Raw genomic sequence first — 15,913 nt, 5'->3', positions numbered from 1 at the left:
ATTAATATTGTAAAACACAGTATGATTAGTTAACGTTATACTGCACATTACAATGTCCACTTACAGTCATGATTAAAATGCTTTGCCAGAGGAACAGAGCAGGCAGAAAGATGTTCTTTATAAAACACCTTGCATTTTCCTGCTATTATTTTCATTTAAGAAAAGTTAAATACCACATGCATGTTATTGCAAAAAGGAACAGACCACAACGTTACAATAGTACAAATGCTTTATTTCAGCATTTGAACTTCCTTTCCCAATATTTTTTTTCTTCTTTTTACAATAAATTGTTGAAGAAAACAGTTTTGACCTCATTTAGTTTCCATTGACTACCCAATTTTCTAATTCAGTTCCTGTTTATTTACTTCCAGATCTGATTTCCTGTGCGGCTAATAATGAAGATGCAGGAGAGCAGGAGGTCTGAAGCAGTGACTGCGGCTGTCATCAGCTCCACTGGAAACACAGACCCCCGCTTCCCCCTCGACTGACCGAGATAAGAGCTTTCAACTGCTGGCCGAGGGGAGAGGAGGGCTGCTGCTCTGGGAGGATGTCCCACAATCTCCTGCATGAGCCAAAGGCCAGAACAGAGCTTGAGATAGGGAATAGTATGGATGTGGGAAATTAATCTTTTGATAGACAATGTAAACTTTCATCTGATAAATAAAGATGCTGATTTGTGCTTAATAGAGGTACCTTCAGACATGTCTTATTCCCTCATCAGTGACCATGATTTTCCAGGTAGTTCATGTTCCTAGATCAACATATTTGCTCTGTTCCAAAACCCAGAGCTGCCTACATTGACTGCAACCTAAATGAAACAGACCCTTTCAAATAACTAAAACCCCAATTCCAGAAAAGTTGAGATGTTTTGTAAAATGCAATTAAATCAAGACTTTTCATATAGAAGGAGCATCTCAGTCTTTGCAAGCAAAGCTGGGTCATGGCTGACAGAAGTGTCAAACAAATCAAAAATCATTTCTCAATGCAAAATCACTAAGAATTTAGGTCTTTCACCAACTACCGTACATAATACTGTGAAAAGAATCAGGGAATCCAGAGAAACCTCAGTCTGTGTAGGGCATGGCAGGACACTAGTTGAATCTGTGTGATCTTTGGATCCTCAGATGGCATTGCATAAAAATCTGTCATGCTGCAGTGTTAAATATAGCCACATGGGCTCAGGAGTACTTCGGAAAACCTCTGTCACCTAACACAGTCTGCAGCTGAATCAAGAAATGCAACTTGAATCACTGTTACACAAGGAGACATTTATACATAAATTTTAGGCAGGGCACGGGCTCATCTTAGATTGTCCAAAAGACAGTGAAAATGTGTGCTGTGGTCAGATTAGTCCACATTTCAGCTTGCCTTTGGGGAAAATGGACACCAAATTGTCGGTCCCAAAGATGAAAGGGACCATCCAGACTTCAATCAGTGACGGGCAAAAGCAAGCGTTTGTCATGGTGTATGGGTGCATCAGTGCAAACGGCATGAGTGACTTGCATACGTGTGAAGGTACCACTGACATGGAGACATATATTGGAATTGTACAGAGACATATACTGTCATCAAGATGACATCTTTCATGGAAAGTCCATGATTATTAGATCAAGACAATGCCAGGTCTCATTCTGCATGTGCTACAACAGCGTTCCTTAGACACATGTGGATGTGACTGACTGGCCAGCAGATATGTCTCCTATTGAATTCTCTCCTATTGTCCGAGCTTGTCAAAATATGCATAGAACACATAATAAAAAAATCATAAATAATTATATTATAAAACACCAAGACCAAATACATTAACATTGTCATATCCATTACCATGCTAAAATCTTCAGAGAGTTCTCATGATAGAAATGTGTTTAAGTGACATTAATTGTGGTCTTGTGAAGGTGAATCAACACTAAAGGTCCAAACAGCTGGGCAGAACATTAACTTCTGAGTCTCCTGAGTGTCTTGAGTCTTACATCTTTCAATCCACACATTGTTCAGAGCTGTAACACATGCTCAGCTCACATAAACGCTACATTTTCATGTAATTATTTTCACGTCTGTTCCAATATATTTATTTAAAGAGTCTGCAGAGCAATTAAATGAAGCTGGGTCATGGCTGACAGAAGTGTCAAACAAATCAAAAATCATTTCTCAATGCAAAATCACTAAGAATTTAGGTCTTTCACCAACTACCGTACATAATACTGTGAAAAGAATCAGGGAATCCAGAGAAACCTCAGTCTGTGTAGGGCATGGCAGGACACTAGTTGAATCTGTGTGATCTTTGGATCCTCAGATGGCATTGCATAAAAATCTGTCATGCTGCAGTGTTAAATATAGCCACATGGGCTCAGGAGTACTTCGGAAAACCTCTGTCACCTAACACAGTCTGCAGCTGAATCAAGAAATGCAACTTGAATCACTGTTACACAAGGAGACATTTATACATAAATTTTAGGCAGGGCACGGGCTCATCTTAGATTGTCCAAAAGACAGTGAAAATGTGTGCTGTGGTCAGATTAGTCCACATTTCAGCTTGCCTTTGGGGAAAATGGACACCAAATTGTCGGTCCCAAAGATGAAAGGGACCATCCAGACTTCAATCAGTGACGGGCAAAAGCAAGCGTTTGTCATGGTGTATGGGTGCATCAGTGCAAACGGCATGAGTGACTTGCATACGTGTGAAGGTACCACTGACATGGAGACATATATTGGAATTGTACAGAGACATATACTGTCATCAAGATGACATCTTTCATGGAAAGTCCATGATTATTAGATCAAGACAATGCCAGGTCTCATTCTGCATGTGCTACAACAGCGTTCCTTAGACACATGTGGATGTGACTGACTGGCCAGCAGATATGTCTCCTATTGAATTCTCTCCTATTGTCCGAGCTTGTCAAAATATGCATAGAACACATAATAAAAAAATCATAAATAATTATATTATAAAAATAATTATACACTAAAATGTAAATATACGCACATATATATTTGGGGTAAAATATTTCATTTAAAACTATATTATGGATAATTTTAGTATTAAAAGACTTTTAAGTATTTATAATCACCATTTCTCTTGTTCTTGAATCTGGGATTTTTATTACTATTATTTTCTGAGTTTGATGAAAAAATCTCACACACTACATGTATAACCATTTACCTTATACCTAATCATAAACTACCCATAAAATCGTATTGTTTGTTTGGCAAACCTTATATTTTTTATTTTTTTACACAGTGCTTCCACTGAGAGTTAAAGAGGGTCGCTGAGATGAATGTTTCTGTATCTGTTCTGATATGCAACCAACCAGACCCGAGGAGGTCTTGTAAGTAACCTTGCTAAGAAATAGCATCTGTTAAAATTGTTAAAGCAAATGAATAATCTGTAACATGAAAGCCCTCCCTTACATCAGAAACTGGCATTAGACTCAATAACCATCTGGGAATGGAGGCGTACAGTTGCATGCCTCTACTTCTCCATCATTTGTCAGGTTCTTCTCTCTGGAGATAAACTAGCTGTGCTCTCTTTGTATTTCTTAGTGTGGTCCCTTCAAAAGCTGATCACCTATAAGCTTCAAGTGTGCAAGGCTGAGCTTTGATGGAAAGTCCAGCCTACTGAGAAAGAGGGAAAGCTGTCTGATCTTTCTCAGCAAGGCCCCAGTGGAGAATTAGATTTCAATCTGGCAGGGAGGGAAAACAACATTTACGAAACAAAAGTTTAGAATAATTTGGGTGGAAAAGCAGAGCCCGACGGCCGGGCTCCTCAGAGCAGTTTCCTTGTTCTCCACCACTCAGTCCAGCCTGCTGATCAAAGCCACACTTCCAGATGCCTCTTGTTGAGTTTAAAGACAGAACTTCCTTAATCAAGGATCAGCCAATAGAAGATTTTAAAATATTTGGGCAATTACTTAATTCCCGTCAAGAAAATCACTGATTTATTATTTCTTTAAAATGGCTTTTAGAGACTCTACATTAAATGACTAATGTGCTAGTCAGAATTCTGATCTTGAGAGCAGTAAAAAGCGTGAGAAGGGCAAATGATATTTCTCTAGATCATGGTCAAAGCTTGACTGTACAGTATCTGAAGTTTACAGGCCGTGTCCAGAGTCTGATGATGTCCATATGTGCGAACCTTTTTCTTGGAAGCTTCAGTGTCCTACATTTTATGCTGCTGTCCATTTAATTTAGAGTAATTAATTATAAGAGAATTATAAAAGAAATGTTATGTTTTATATACAGTGGGTATATTAGATCAAAAGGGTGCTTCTACTAAATACTGAGCGAAGGGTCTGAATACTTAGGACCATGTGATATTTCAGTTTTTCTTTTTTAATAAATCTGCAAAAATGTCAACGATTCTGTGTTTTTCTGTCAATGTGGGGTGCTGTGTGTACATTAATGAGGAAAAAAAATTAACTTAAATGATTTTAGCAAATGGCTGCAATATAACAAAGAGTGAAAAATTTAAGGGGGTCTGAATACTTTCCGTACCCACTGTATGTGTGTGTGTGTAATTTTTTTATTTATTAAGCTCTAGATTTATTGGGCTCTTGAGTGAAGGCCGATTCTGTCTTTTACTGTTCCCAACATTAGTCAGTGAAACATCCAGAGTGGCAAAGGCAAATACGAAACACTATGGAGCAGAGAGGAAGTTGAGGTAGAGAAATAGTTTAATGGATGCAATTGGGTGGTTGTATGAGTTGGAGGGTTGAAGGGAACGTTAGGGGGTGGAACAGTAAGGCACTTCAAAGCTTTGATGTTGTGAGCCCCTAAATGAAGGCGACTGAAGGTCCGTGCTAATGGGAACCCATGTGGAGATGAGAGAAACTGTAACAGACATAGCTGAATAGTGAGAGCGAGAGCGAGTTTGTATGCTTTTTATGACTGAATGTGTTGATATTTAATGGAGTCAAAGGTTCTATTGATGGACTCCTTTTGTTGTCAGTGGAGGTACATTATGTACTGGTCTGGTATTTTAGCTTCATGTGTGTGAGTCTTTTGAGCAGTGCTAAAGTATTCTACTCATTTTATCAATCCTATAAGCTCCTGCTCTTGTAACCTCAAAACTCGATACTCATCATAAAACATCAAACTCAGTCACCTTGAAATGTTCCTCTTGAAGCCACCTTTGAATGTTCATCATCACATCAACCCAATATGTTAACAATCCTTTATTAAATAATCATAATAACAATATCATCATCATCATCATAAAAAGCACATTTTCTGTACAAAGTGTCCAAAAGAGAGACTGGAATTCTACCCAGTGCTGTGATTCTCAAGTATTTCGAGTGTTTAAGACAGAAAAACGCTCCAAAGCAGTCTTTTTCAGGTTCATAGCTGAGGCTGGAACAGAATAACTCCAAGGCACTTGCAAAAGTCCAGGGGTCCAGTAGCAAGAGTCTTCAAGAAGATAAGAAGTATCAGAGCCTCAAAACTCCATATCAAAGATCCCAGACTCTCATAACGTGTCGTCTTCTGCAGAGGCATAGTGTGCTTTGGGTGCATTTATTTTCACCAACTCCAACAATGCATTTTTAAGTATGTATGAGAGTGGGGGATCCCATCTGAGCAAATAGGTCAAGATTTACGGCATCTGTCTTCCACCTTTTTCCAGTCTTTGAAAACCACAGGGGAGCAGATTTCCAACCAAACCTGTCTCCTGTTAACATAAAGCCTAAGCATGGAAACATAAATCTGAGTAAAGGACAGAAAAAAATCAACTGGGAATGAAACAGAGGAAAGAACTTCTGTATGGTGTACATCAATCCATTGGAGATCCTCAAGGCTCTGTGTTAAGCACTTACTGGTTTGCACATAACCTAAATGATCAATAAATGTTAAGTTTTTTTTTTAAAGGTGAATTAATGATCACTGGTTTTGTAACACTCATCTCGGCCTCTCAAAAAGGATTTCTAGAAAATATATTAAATATGTTTGTATATGCTTTTTTATTTTTCAAATTGATCCAAATCTAAACTATTTTACCTCTCATGGACCTATAAACAATCATTTTGATGTGTAAAAATATCTGTTTGACCCAAGAGCCAAGATAAACTGCACACGACTGGCGTAGATTTGAGTCTATTTTTGAAAATTATCTTTCCTTTTTTAAAATACAAGCAGTGGACCTGAAGTTCTCTGAGTCAATAACTGTAGCATTCTTTAATGCCCAGAGTAAAAAATAAATAAAAATAACAGAAACTGTATTTCAAACCTATCCCTTCAGTATCTGTCAGCCTTTCAACCCTTGTTTCACATTATTTAATACCTGTTTGCTAGCTCAAATCTCACACATTAGCTTGGCAGTCTTTGTCTCCCAGTTACAGCAATCCATAGGTTGCACTGACAAAATCCTCAGTCGTTTCAAACAAGTGTGGTGCCTTTTTTTTCTTTCAAAACACAATCCACAAAACACACTGTGCCGAAAACTAAATCTAAGAACGCTTAATCTGTCTTACTTTTCCATTTCCAAACTGTCAGACTGACAAGAGAAACAAACGGTTGGCTGAAAGCAATGGGTTGTAAACACTCAATAATAATGACATATAATCACCCTGGGCTACTAAACTTCTCTTCGAGGGAAAACAATTAAGCAAGATTAAACCCAAAGCCTTTAAAAACAATGCACAACAACCTAGGCCACAAAATTTACTTTTGGGAATGATGGTGGACAGAAGTTTGTGGCTTGAAAGTCCAGCAACAAATCTCACATTTTAAAAACTAGACCTCTTAGAAATCTAAGCTGATATACTCTCGTCTTTTTGGAATAGCAGAACATTGATATGTATCAACATTTGTTTTGAGGCTGAGCCCTGGAAAGGGCTAAATAAGCACAACTGCTTGGAAAATAAGCTCCAGGAAAAGTTCAGTCTAGGAGCTTTCCAGCTGAGATGGACATGCATTCCAGGAATACTTAGAGATGAGGCTTGTCTCTTCAAAGAGTCAAATCGGGTTACTTGGAGGTCATTTTAGGATACTTGATATCTCCCCATCTGTTTTCCTCAAGCCTCGGAGCAGCAGCGCTGTTGGTTAAGCTTTACTTTGTGCTTAATCCCATCATACAGCTCAAAGTTGTAGTTCTCCAAAGTGGTAGACGAGCGTGACGTCAAGCCGCCATATGAGCAGGTACAGTAAAGAAGGAGGCCGGCACACACAGCACCTAAAAGAACACCCAGAGAGCTCATGACGATAATGGTCAGGAGAATGGGGTCCAGAGAGTACAGCCATGTGTTGTCCTTATCGACTACGCGTGTCACCGGAGGCTCTGATGGCGTTTCGGCTGTGCTCCACTCTGGAAAATGGAAACCTACAAGAAGAAGAAAAAGGGAAAGCACATAAAGATGTGTATTAACAATCTCATGAACACACACTTTTGTTTTTGGACATGATACCATGGTAATACAATGATATTTTTTGAAGGAGTGTGATATCACTCCAAAAATAGTGACGTATCAGATGGTACACTTACAAAAGGTACTGTGGTGATACCATGGTACAGTGGTGGCATTAGATGGTAATACCATAGTACTATGAAATTTATTGTGCTTTTGAAATTCATGTACCATGGTTTTTATGGTGAACCATGGTACTTTCAAGGATGGGATACATGTCGAATGTCACCTAACAAATCCAGAATACAGGTCTCATTACATCCGCTTGTCAGAGAAATTGTTGACAGCAGTATGAACTGATGGTGATATCTATGGACTTTTAAGGTAATCAGCTAACCTATGTAGCTAGCTGTTGTTATTGTTGCCATTTTATAAAATTTTAATATCTGAAGTTTAGTTATAAGACAAAAAGAAAAAACTTTTAGATCTGAATCCGCTTATGAAACAGACATCGGTTATGCTCATTTTTGGTATCTCCTTTGAAGGCATCTTGAGTAAAACAGCTCTATATTTAATGAAGCACATACAAAAGACCTGAACCAGAAGCAACAAGACCTGTTTTACAGAATACTGCAGTCTGTTACACATAACCCCCATACCACAGTATTAACATGGCACATTTTCAAAACACCATGGTAGTACCATGTCCAAAAAAAGATTTTATTTTATTTTTTTAACGAATAAAGTGCAATGGTATTAGCATGTTTTTTTTTTTACAATGGTATTCCTTGAAGTATTTTGGAAAAAATACCATGGTACTTCAAAGTACTTTAAAGAATACCATGGTATAACATATATCTTGTTAAATTAATATAGTAATCAGTGGTATTACCTCTACAGCATGTATTTGTAAGCATGTTTTGTTCAACACTACAGCCTTTGGAGGCTAAACAGAAGTTTTTGTGTTTGTTTTCCCACAGTATCCAATGGAGGAAGGCACATCTAACCAACTAATGGCCTGGTCTGAGGGAGAACAGTGTCAGCTGTTTTCAGCTGACAAAACTAAGCTGTAAACACTTCTGTGGCACCCTGTGCCTTGCTAGCGGTTGCATTAGGCTTAATTAGGCTGCTTCTGACAGCGAGCTGAGGCCAAAACTCGTACCAGCTGAGCTGCTTTTGCACTTTGACTGATATCTGTTGCATTTTGTTAAATCTTTGCCCTTCTAGCTCCAACAAATGGCTTCCGAGGTGATTGACAGCTTGTGTAGAGTGTAAGCTAAACACAGACTTCATTATATTGTATTAGAGTAGGGGGAAAATGAGAAAAAGATGGAAGACATTGATAAAGGAAGTCGGGAGAGTAAAAGAAAGACAGATGGAGGGGGTTGACAGTCTATAAGGATGAACAGATTTCGGTTGGGTAATTAACTCATCCTTGTCTTTTTTATTTATTTATTTAAGAGGCAAAACAAAGACATCTTTATAAGTTAGATGGATTCCAACTGTGTGATAGCAGGAAGGGAAGGGCGGAAAGTCAGATAACTAGATTTTTTTTTTCCCTGCAGAAATGCGGGGTGAGGGCGATGCGAATGTGAACATACACGTACATACCCACACAAGCATGTCAGCTCTACCCATACAAACATATGTACAGATGCACTGTGGAGCTCCACAGTTAGTGCAAAAAAATGATGGAATGGGAAGCGGCATTCGCAACACATTTAATTACATAATGTGATGTATTTTCAAATAAATAATATATTCAAAGAAAAAAAGATTGGGAATTGATTGGACAGATAATGTGCACTGACAAATCATTCACAATAAGACCAGAAACATGCATTGTGCAAATAATTAGGGTGCATTCTGATTTCATGTTCACTGTAAATATGTCCAAACCATCTGTTTTTGACTAATCTGAAAACCTTGAGGGGGAAAAAATAATAGATGAAAGATTTCTCATTCCTGGTTCCCATTTTTTATTTTTTTTTTACTTGGTTAGAATAAATAGCCTGCCAGGAAGCAGTCATATATTGTATGTATGTAGTGGGAACTAACCTGCATTTATGTGGTCCTTCCCGTTGAAGAGACGCCCATTTCCGACCGCTGGTTTTTTAACTGTGGATAAAAATGTAGACATTGTATTAAAATCTATAAGACGATACAAAATTAAAATTAAAAAGTGCTCAAAATTATTATTAATAAATATATATGAATGAAAATATAGCGTGCATTCTTGGATTAACAAATTTTAGTACACAATAGGGTGATAGTCACCTTCAAATCATAAGAACATTATTCAGAATTCAGATAACTAGCCCTAAACATGTCAACAATTTACAGCTAACTAACTTCAACAAAGTTGCTAATTTACACTAATTCTTGCGATAGCGACAACTCTGAGAAACAGAGAAACTCTTGTGAAACAAGAGTTTGTTCAACTCAAAGTGCTTGCATTCACATACTTGCGTGAGTTCTAAATAAGTATATTTTGAGACTTAATGTTAAATAATAAATTATTAATGGGACGCAAGATATGTAACATAATTACAGAGTACAGAGAATAACATCATGTGACCTACATAATTGCTAATTGAAGCAATCCAGCATTTACACATTAAGGGAACACACAAATATAGCAGCAAAAATAGGCCAGTGTCTATTGTTATTATGCTGATATAAATAGATATAAAAAGAAGTGACGATTAGAAAAATAAGATTTTATTGTCACATTTTAAAAGCAGGTTTTCAGGACACAAATTCATCAAGCAAAAATAGTCTGTTCACATTCGCATTTTAAACAGTTTACTAATTTCAAAGGTGAGGTATAGGCTGACCACAGTTAGAAGGTACTTTCATAAAGCAAAGTGCATCATCATCATCCTCATCATTATAATTAAATTCATAGTCTGTATCAGAAGCATCACCACCACCTAAGCAAGCTTTGCGGTACAAATAAAAGGCCCATAACTTTCAAATGGCTTTATGGATCAGGTCGCTTTGTTCCAAATATGTCCGAGTCAGAGCCTGCTGTGTCTAAAAGCAGAGAAATCAATGTGAAAGCTCACGCTCCACGGTTGTGAAGGCGGTAGCCTGACTGGATCCATTGTGAGCGATCTATTCTACCCCACCTCAGAGAAAAACACTGTCGACTGTCCGACAACCCCTGAGATGCCCGTGTCCAAAAGTAGCATGAGTCATTCGGATCCAAAGAGACATCGGAAGGGGTGTGAACATCAACCTCAATCCTCTGGTCTTTGAAAAATAGACTGTTTTGCTTTATTAGAAGCTTCTCGGTTCAGTATAAGTGATGCATTTAAGAGCCCGAGAAGAATGGCTGTTTGGCATTACGCCTCGCTGGCTGAAGTGTTGACGGCGTTCTCGAGAGAGCGCTCGTACTCATTAATGTGGTTTACTGAGTCGACAAGAGACACAGGGCAGGAGACAAAATGCCTATAGCAGCTTTAATAAATGGTATCTGGTCCATTAACTAATTAAAAAATATTAAGAGTGAAGAAAGAAGGGGGGACATGGTTTAGGAAGAAAAGAGCGATAAAGTGCTTGCTTTAAAAGCACATTGCATGACGGTGCCAAAACATCTCTTACCACCTCACAGCAGGAAATGGCATTAAAAAGCCCATCAGGAGCCAAGGGTCTTTATCCTTTTATTTCAATTTTGAATGGCTTATACTTCTTATATCGACACGAAGACCTTTTGAAATGCTTCGAGTCCTGATTTTAGATCTGCTGAATGTTCTTAAAGGGATAGTTCACCCAAAAATTAAAATTTGATGTTTATCTGCTTACCCCCAGGGTATCCAAAATGTAGGTGACTTTGTTTCTTCAGTAGAACACAAACAGAGATTTTTAACTCAAACTGTTGCAGTCTGTCAGTCATATAATGTAAGTGGATGGGAATCACGGCTTTGAGAGTCATAAAACATACACAAACAAAACCAAATTAAACCCTGCGGCTCGTGACGATACATTGATGTGTAAAGACACAAAACGCCTTCTTCTTCTTCTTGCTTTACAGCGGATCACAGACTTGTAAGTGCATTACCGCCACCTATCTCTCAAATGGACCATCGACACTCCTAATCGAGATTGTAGATAGAGTGTCAATAGTCCATTTGAGAGATAGGTGGCGGTAATGCATTTATAAGTCTGCGATCTGCCGTAAAGCAAGAAGAAGAAGAAGGCACCTCACGCGCAGGCTGAAGAAGAAGACGAGAACGCGCTCAGGACAGTTCAGACATTGCAGTGAAAATCAAAGAATCACCTGTGCGTCTGTCTTTCTTTCAAACGTGAAAGACAAAAGGAAATGCTAAATGTTTACATCATGTTTTTCTATGCAAATGAGATTTGAGCAAATAATAACTTTATTCTGGCTCACACAAATTGAATGACTTCAGAAGATTTCTATCCATACAAACTACTTTTATGATATATGGTGAGATTTTGTTTTGTCACTATCACTTACATAAAGGAGCAGCATGAACATTCTTCAAAACATTTCCTTTTGTGTTCCACAGAAAAATGAACGTCATGTAAGTCTGGAATAACATGACAGTGAGTTTTCACTTTGGGGTGACCTATTCCTTTAATACTGCTTTGTAATACCTTGGAGTACCATTTCAATACTACGGCATATGCATGTGATAATCAAATGGTACTGCCACAGTACGTTTGTGGTGCTCACTCAGTCCTAATACAGAACTGATTATTATAACCTATAAAACTGAATGACAACTCAATTCAGTAAATGATTCAACATGGCTCTGAAAAAGCATATGGCAGTCTTGGACTGCATTCACTGCTAATCATTCTTAAAGCTTCATGATGCTTCAGTGAACTAAAATTGCTACCAGGTGTTGATATCTGCACAAGGTCTCTCCCACCCCAGCGCTCAGTGCTTCCTCAACACATGGAGACGGAAAAAGGAAACAGCTGTCTTTGTTTATGGGACTTGTTTTTGGAGCCTCCACACCAGCAAGCGTTTGCTCAGAATAACACACGCCAACACAGTTTTGGGGGATCTTTGGGAAAAAAATTTGAGAAATACAAGATAGAAAGGAATAACCTAGATACTGCCACAGAGAGCACAGAAGCAAACACAAAACATGAAGACTCCCTGACACAATCCTTCTTTCTCATAATTCTCTTATCTCATTGGTGGCGCCATCCTTTCATTTAAGTTGAGCACATCATTGATATGAAACCATGCCTAAAACAATCTTTAAAGTCAACATGAAAGAACATTTGCAATGCATTTTAGTTCCGTAATGATGTATTTCCAAAAAAAAAAAAGACGAGGCTTTTTAATTGGGAATCCCAATGTCAATGTTTACTGGTCAAATCTATTTTTGTTTGGAATTATTGAAGCACTCTTTATTATGTTATTGACAACTGACATTAATCTACCGAGTTAAATTTTGGCAAGGTTTTAGGAAGGCTGTATTACCTACAACCGGAGCCTTAAACAAGTGTTACCAATAACATTAACCAATAATTGGCATGATCTAAGCGACATCAGTGGAAAAGGGAAACTCATTACATAAACATTTTTCTCTTTATAATAACAGTGCACTGATCAGTCATTCACAATAAGACCAAGAAGTTGAAACTCAATTCTGATTTCATGTTGACTTTAAAGGCAATGTTCAATCACGACAGTTATTATAAAGATGACAGTTTATATCATCATAGGTGGACTCTGAATTTATCAGACTTAACTCAAGATGTTTACATGCAGAAACCTTTTATGCAATACTTCGCCTTCCCTTATTACTATTTAAATCATGCTTGCGTTGTATTCAAAAAGTGCTATGAAGCACATTCTCAGTAATGGAGCCTCCGCCCGTATGCTTTAATTTATCTGAAAGCTTCATGTTCTCTCTTTCACCAAAAATCTGTTCCCATGTTCTGCTATAATAAAGTAAAGTACTCGTAATCAATCTCAGGAACTAGTCAAAGTGCAAACATTGTGGCATGTCCACAACAGCTCTGAACTCCCCAATGTTCTGACCTTGTCCAATCACATTGATTTAACATACAGTAAGTATAGCACACTGGATCAAAGTCAGTCCAGGATCAGTGATTGTGGTCAGTGGATAACACGTCCTCTTGGCTTGGCGTTCATCAACAGGCTGGATACAAATTTGCTCTTGGAGAAGGTCCCTCCAGATGAGTATGAGCTGGCTAGATGTGGTAAACAAGTTGAGCACACTAAGACAGGGTCGTCAGTATCCAAGAAAGAAAAGAACACAAACAGAATGAGGAAACAGAAAAATCGAAGTGTTGGGTTCATCTGGATGCATCCGAATCCAACCATCTGAGAGCGTTCTTTGAGGTTCTCCTCCAAATCTTCAGTCTGAGATCTGCTTTCATCAAGGACTTACTTCATGAAGTCAGCATTTGCTGGCAAACCTTTAGTCCAGGTGTCTCACCAGTAGGAATTCCCATCACCCTTCTCAACCCATACAGTCAACTTGGGTGTCAACCCTGCCCTGTGCACGCCGCTGTTCGGGTAATGTGCACTGTGGGGGCTGTAATAGGCCATTGTGGGTTGGTTCCTCCTGGCTGTAAGATGGCGACAGCTAACGGCCATGACAATGACAATGACCAGGAACAAGATGGCTCCTCCACCAGCAATTATGTAATACCAGTTGGGCAAAACAGGTGGTACTGACAGCGTATCTATTGTTGGCTCACTCTTGCCAGGTAGGGCTCCCCCTGGTGGAGAGATATACAAACTGTGAAACACACCACACTACTGCTAGGTTCAAATGCAAACACACTAATGCCATGGAAGATGCTGTATTGACAGTTTTAACATTCAATCATACAGAGTAGAAGCTTCATGCTCCATGTTTCACTGTTCGAAATCACCATGAAATAATCTCTTTACAGTAGAGAATAGTTGCTGTGGGATCTACGTTTGGCTGCATAGCGGCATGTACAGTGAAACAATGGGAGTGAATGCAGTGCTGTTATGTAACGTGTTTTCAAATAGGCACCTGAGTCAGACTCCAAGCATGTTGCAAATAAACACTGCCCCGTTCTAGTCCTGGGGAGTGGGAATGTCGTACTATAAATCATTCTGGATTTTTTTGCATGCTGGATTTTGGGACAAGTGGCTCTCCAGGACTACTTAAAGGGCAGGTGGCTACATGAATACAAGTGCTGGTAGTTCTCCAAACCATTATGTCTTAGGGGTACATTGGGGCTGCATTCAAAACAAGAGGCTGTTTTGCCAAGCAGAGGCACATGCATTCTGTTCTCCCTCAGTTCGGCCTTCTGGTTCTTGAAGAATGCTGACATAATTGATCATCACAGGAGTTTGTAATAGGGCTGGGTATCGCCAGCTTTGTCACTACATCGTGATGCAACACTATATATCATAAATGGATCGAAACTGAGATTGAGAGAGACCCAATGTAACCGCATGCAAGACTGATGATATGGAATCATTTTCTATTTTTGCACGGTCTTGCTCCAATTCTGACAAGTACTGTACACCAATTATTATTAAATTATGAAATGGATTTACATTTCTGTCCATCTAACTTCCATCAATCTGCTATCTCTATTAAATTTTCTTTATCAGTAATTAATTTTAGAGTGGCTGAAAAATGCAACTTGTAACTTGTAACTTGTAACGTTAGCACCACTTTGATATTTTAGTTTTAGTGGGTTGAAATTTTGTAACACTTAATTTGATGATCACTAATTATCATTAACTGAACTATAAGAAATTATATGAATGCACACATAACTAACTGAATAAATAAATAATAAATTAAATAAATGATTAGTTAAATCAATATAGAAATATACACAAGTCAATAAATTTAAAAGGTTAATAAATAAAATAAAATAAAAAAATAAAATAAAATAAAATAAATTCAAATAAATTTAAATAAATTCAAATAAAATATGCATATATTAAACTAAAGTACAGATGCAATATATTGAGAAAGAATTCACGCCTGGATCTGCATACATTCAGTTTGCCAGTTAAATTACAACCATTAAACCACCTACACTCTAAAAAATGCTGGGTTGTTTCAACCCAACTTTGGGTCAAATATGGACTAACCCAACTTTTGGGTTAAAAATTTCATGTAAAAATTTAACCCAACGGTTGGGTTAGTCCATATTTGACCCAAAGTTGGGTTGAAACAACCCAGCATTTTTTAGAGTGTAGTTTAACAATCCACGAGCTGTGATGGGCTAATTTTCACACCAACCACAACGCTACTGGATGAGTTTAGCGGCTCTAGAAAGCAAACGTGACACGCCGCATGTTGACTTAAAATTGTAAAAACGTTAAGCAATGTCTGACAGACTGAAAATAAAAACAACCCTACATCTCCACAAAAACAACCAAAATAGTAACAAATATTACAATCACACAACAAGTGGAAGCAGAGGTTCTTGTCAGCTCTGCTTTGTCTATCTCACAGATTAGTAAAAGCACCGTGTGAGAAGCGAACATTTCAGAAAAGAATAACACCAAAAAAACAAACAAAAAAAAAAACAGTTCTCCAGGGACTCCAACGAGACATATCCTG

The 15,913-nt window shown here is 38.1% G+C and overlaps 1 protein-coding gene across 1 annotated transcript in view; it reads right to left on the bottom strand.

Moving 5' to 3' along the window:
• Positions 1-6,401: 6,401 nt before the first annotated feature.
• Positions 6,402-15,913, bottom strand: part of LOC107676043 (neuropilin-2-like) — an 83,420-nt gene continuing 73,908 nt past the window's right edge. Inside the window, exons 17-18 of the mRNA XM_016470565.1 lie at positions 9,396-9,455; positions 6,402-7,312 (exon numbers count right to left, since the gene is read on the bottom strand). Coding sequence (XP_016326051.1) covers positions 7,008-7,312; positions 9,396-9,455 — 365 coding nt within the window. The 3' untranslated portion in view covers positions 6,402-7,007. The remainder of the gene's footprint in view (positions 7,313-9,395; positions 9,456-15,913) is intronic.

Source organism: Sinocyclocheilus anshuiensis, unplaced genomic scaffold, assembly GCF_001515605.1.
Source record: "Sinocyclocheilus anshuiensis isolate Anshui unplaced genomic scaffold, SAMN03320099.WGS_v1.1 scaffold1744, whole genome shotgun sequence".
NCBI classification, from domain to species: Eukaryota; Metazoa; Chordata; class Actinopteri; order Cypriniformes; family Cyprinidae; genus Sinocyclocheilus; species Sinocyclocheilus anshuiensis.
Note: the sequence above shows the minus strand (reverse complement) of the source record. Positions and strands in the feature narration are given on the sequence as shown.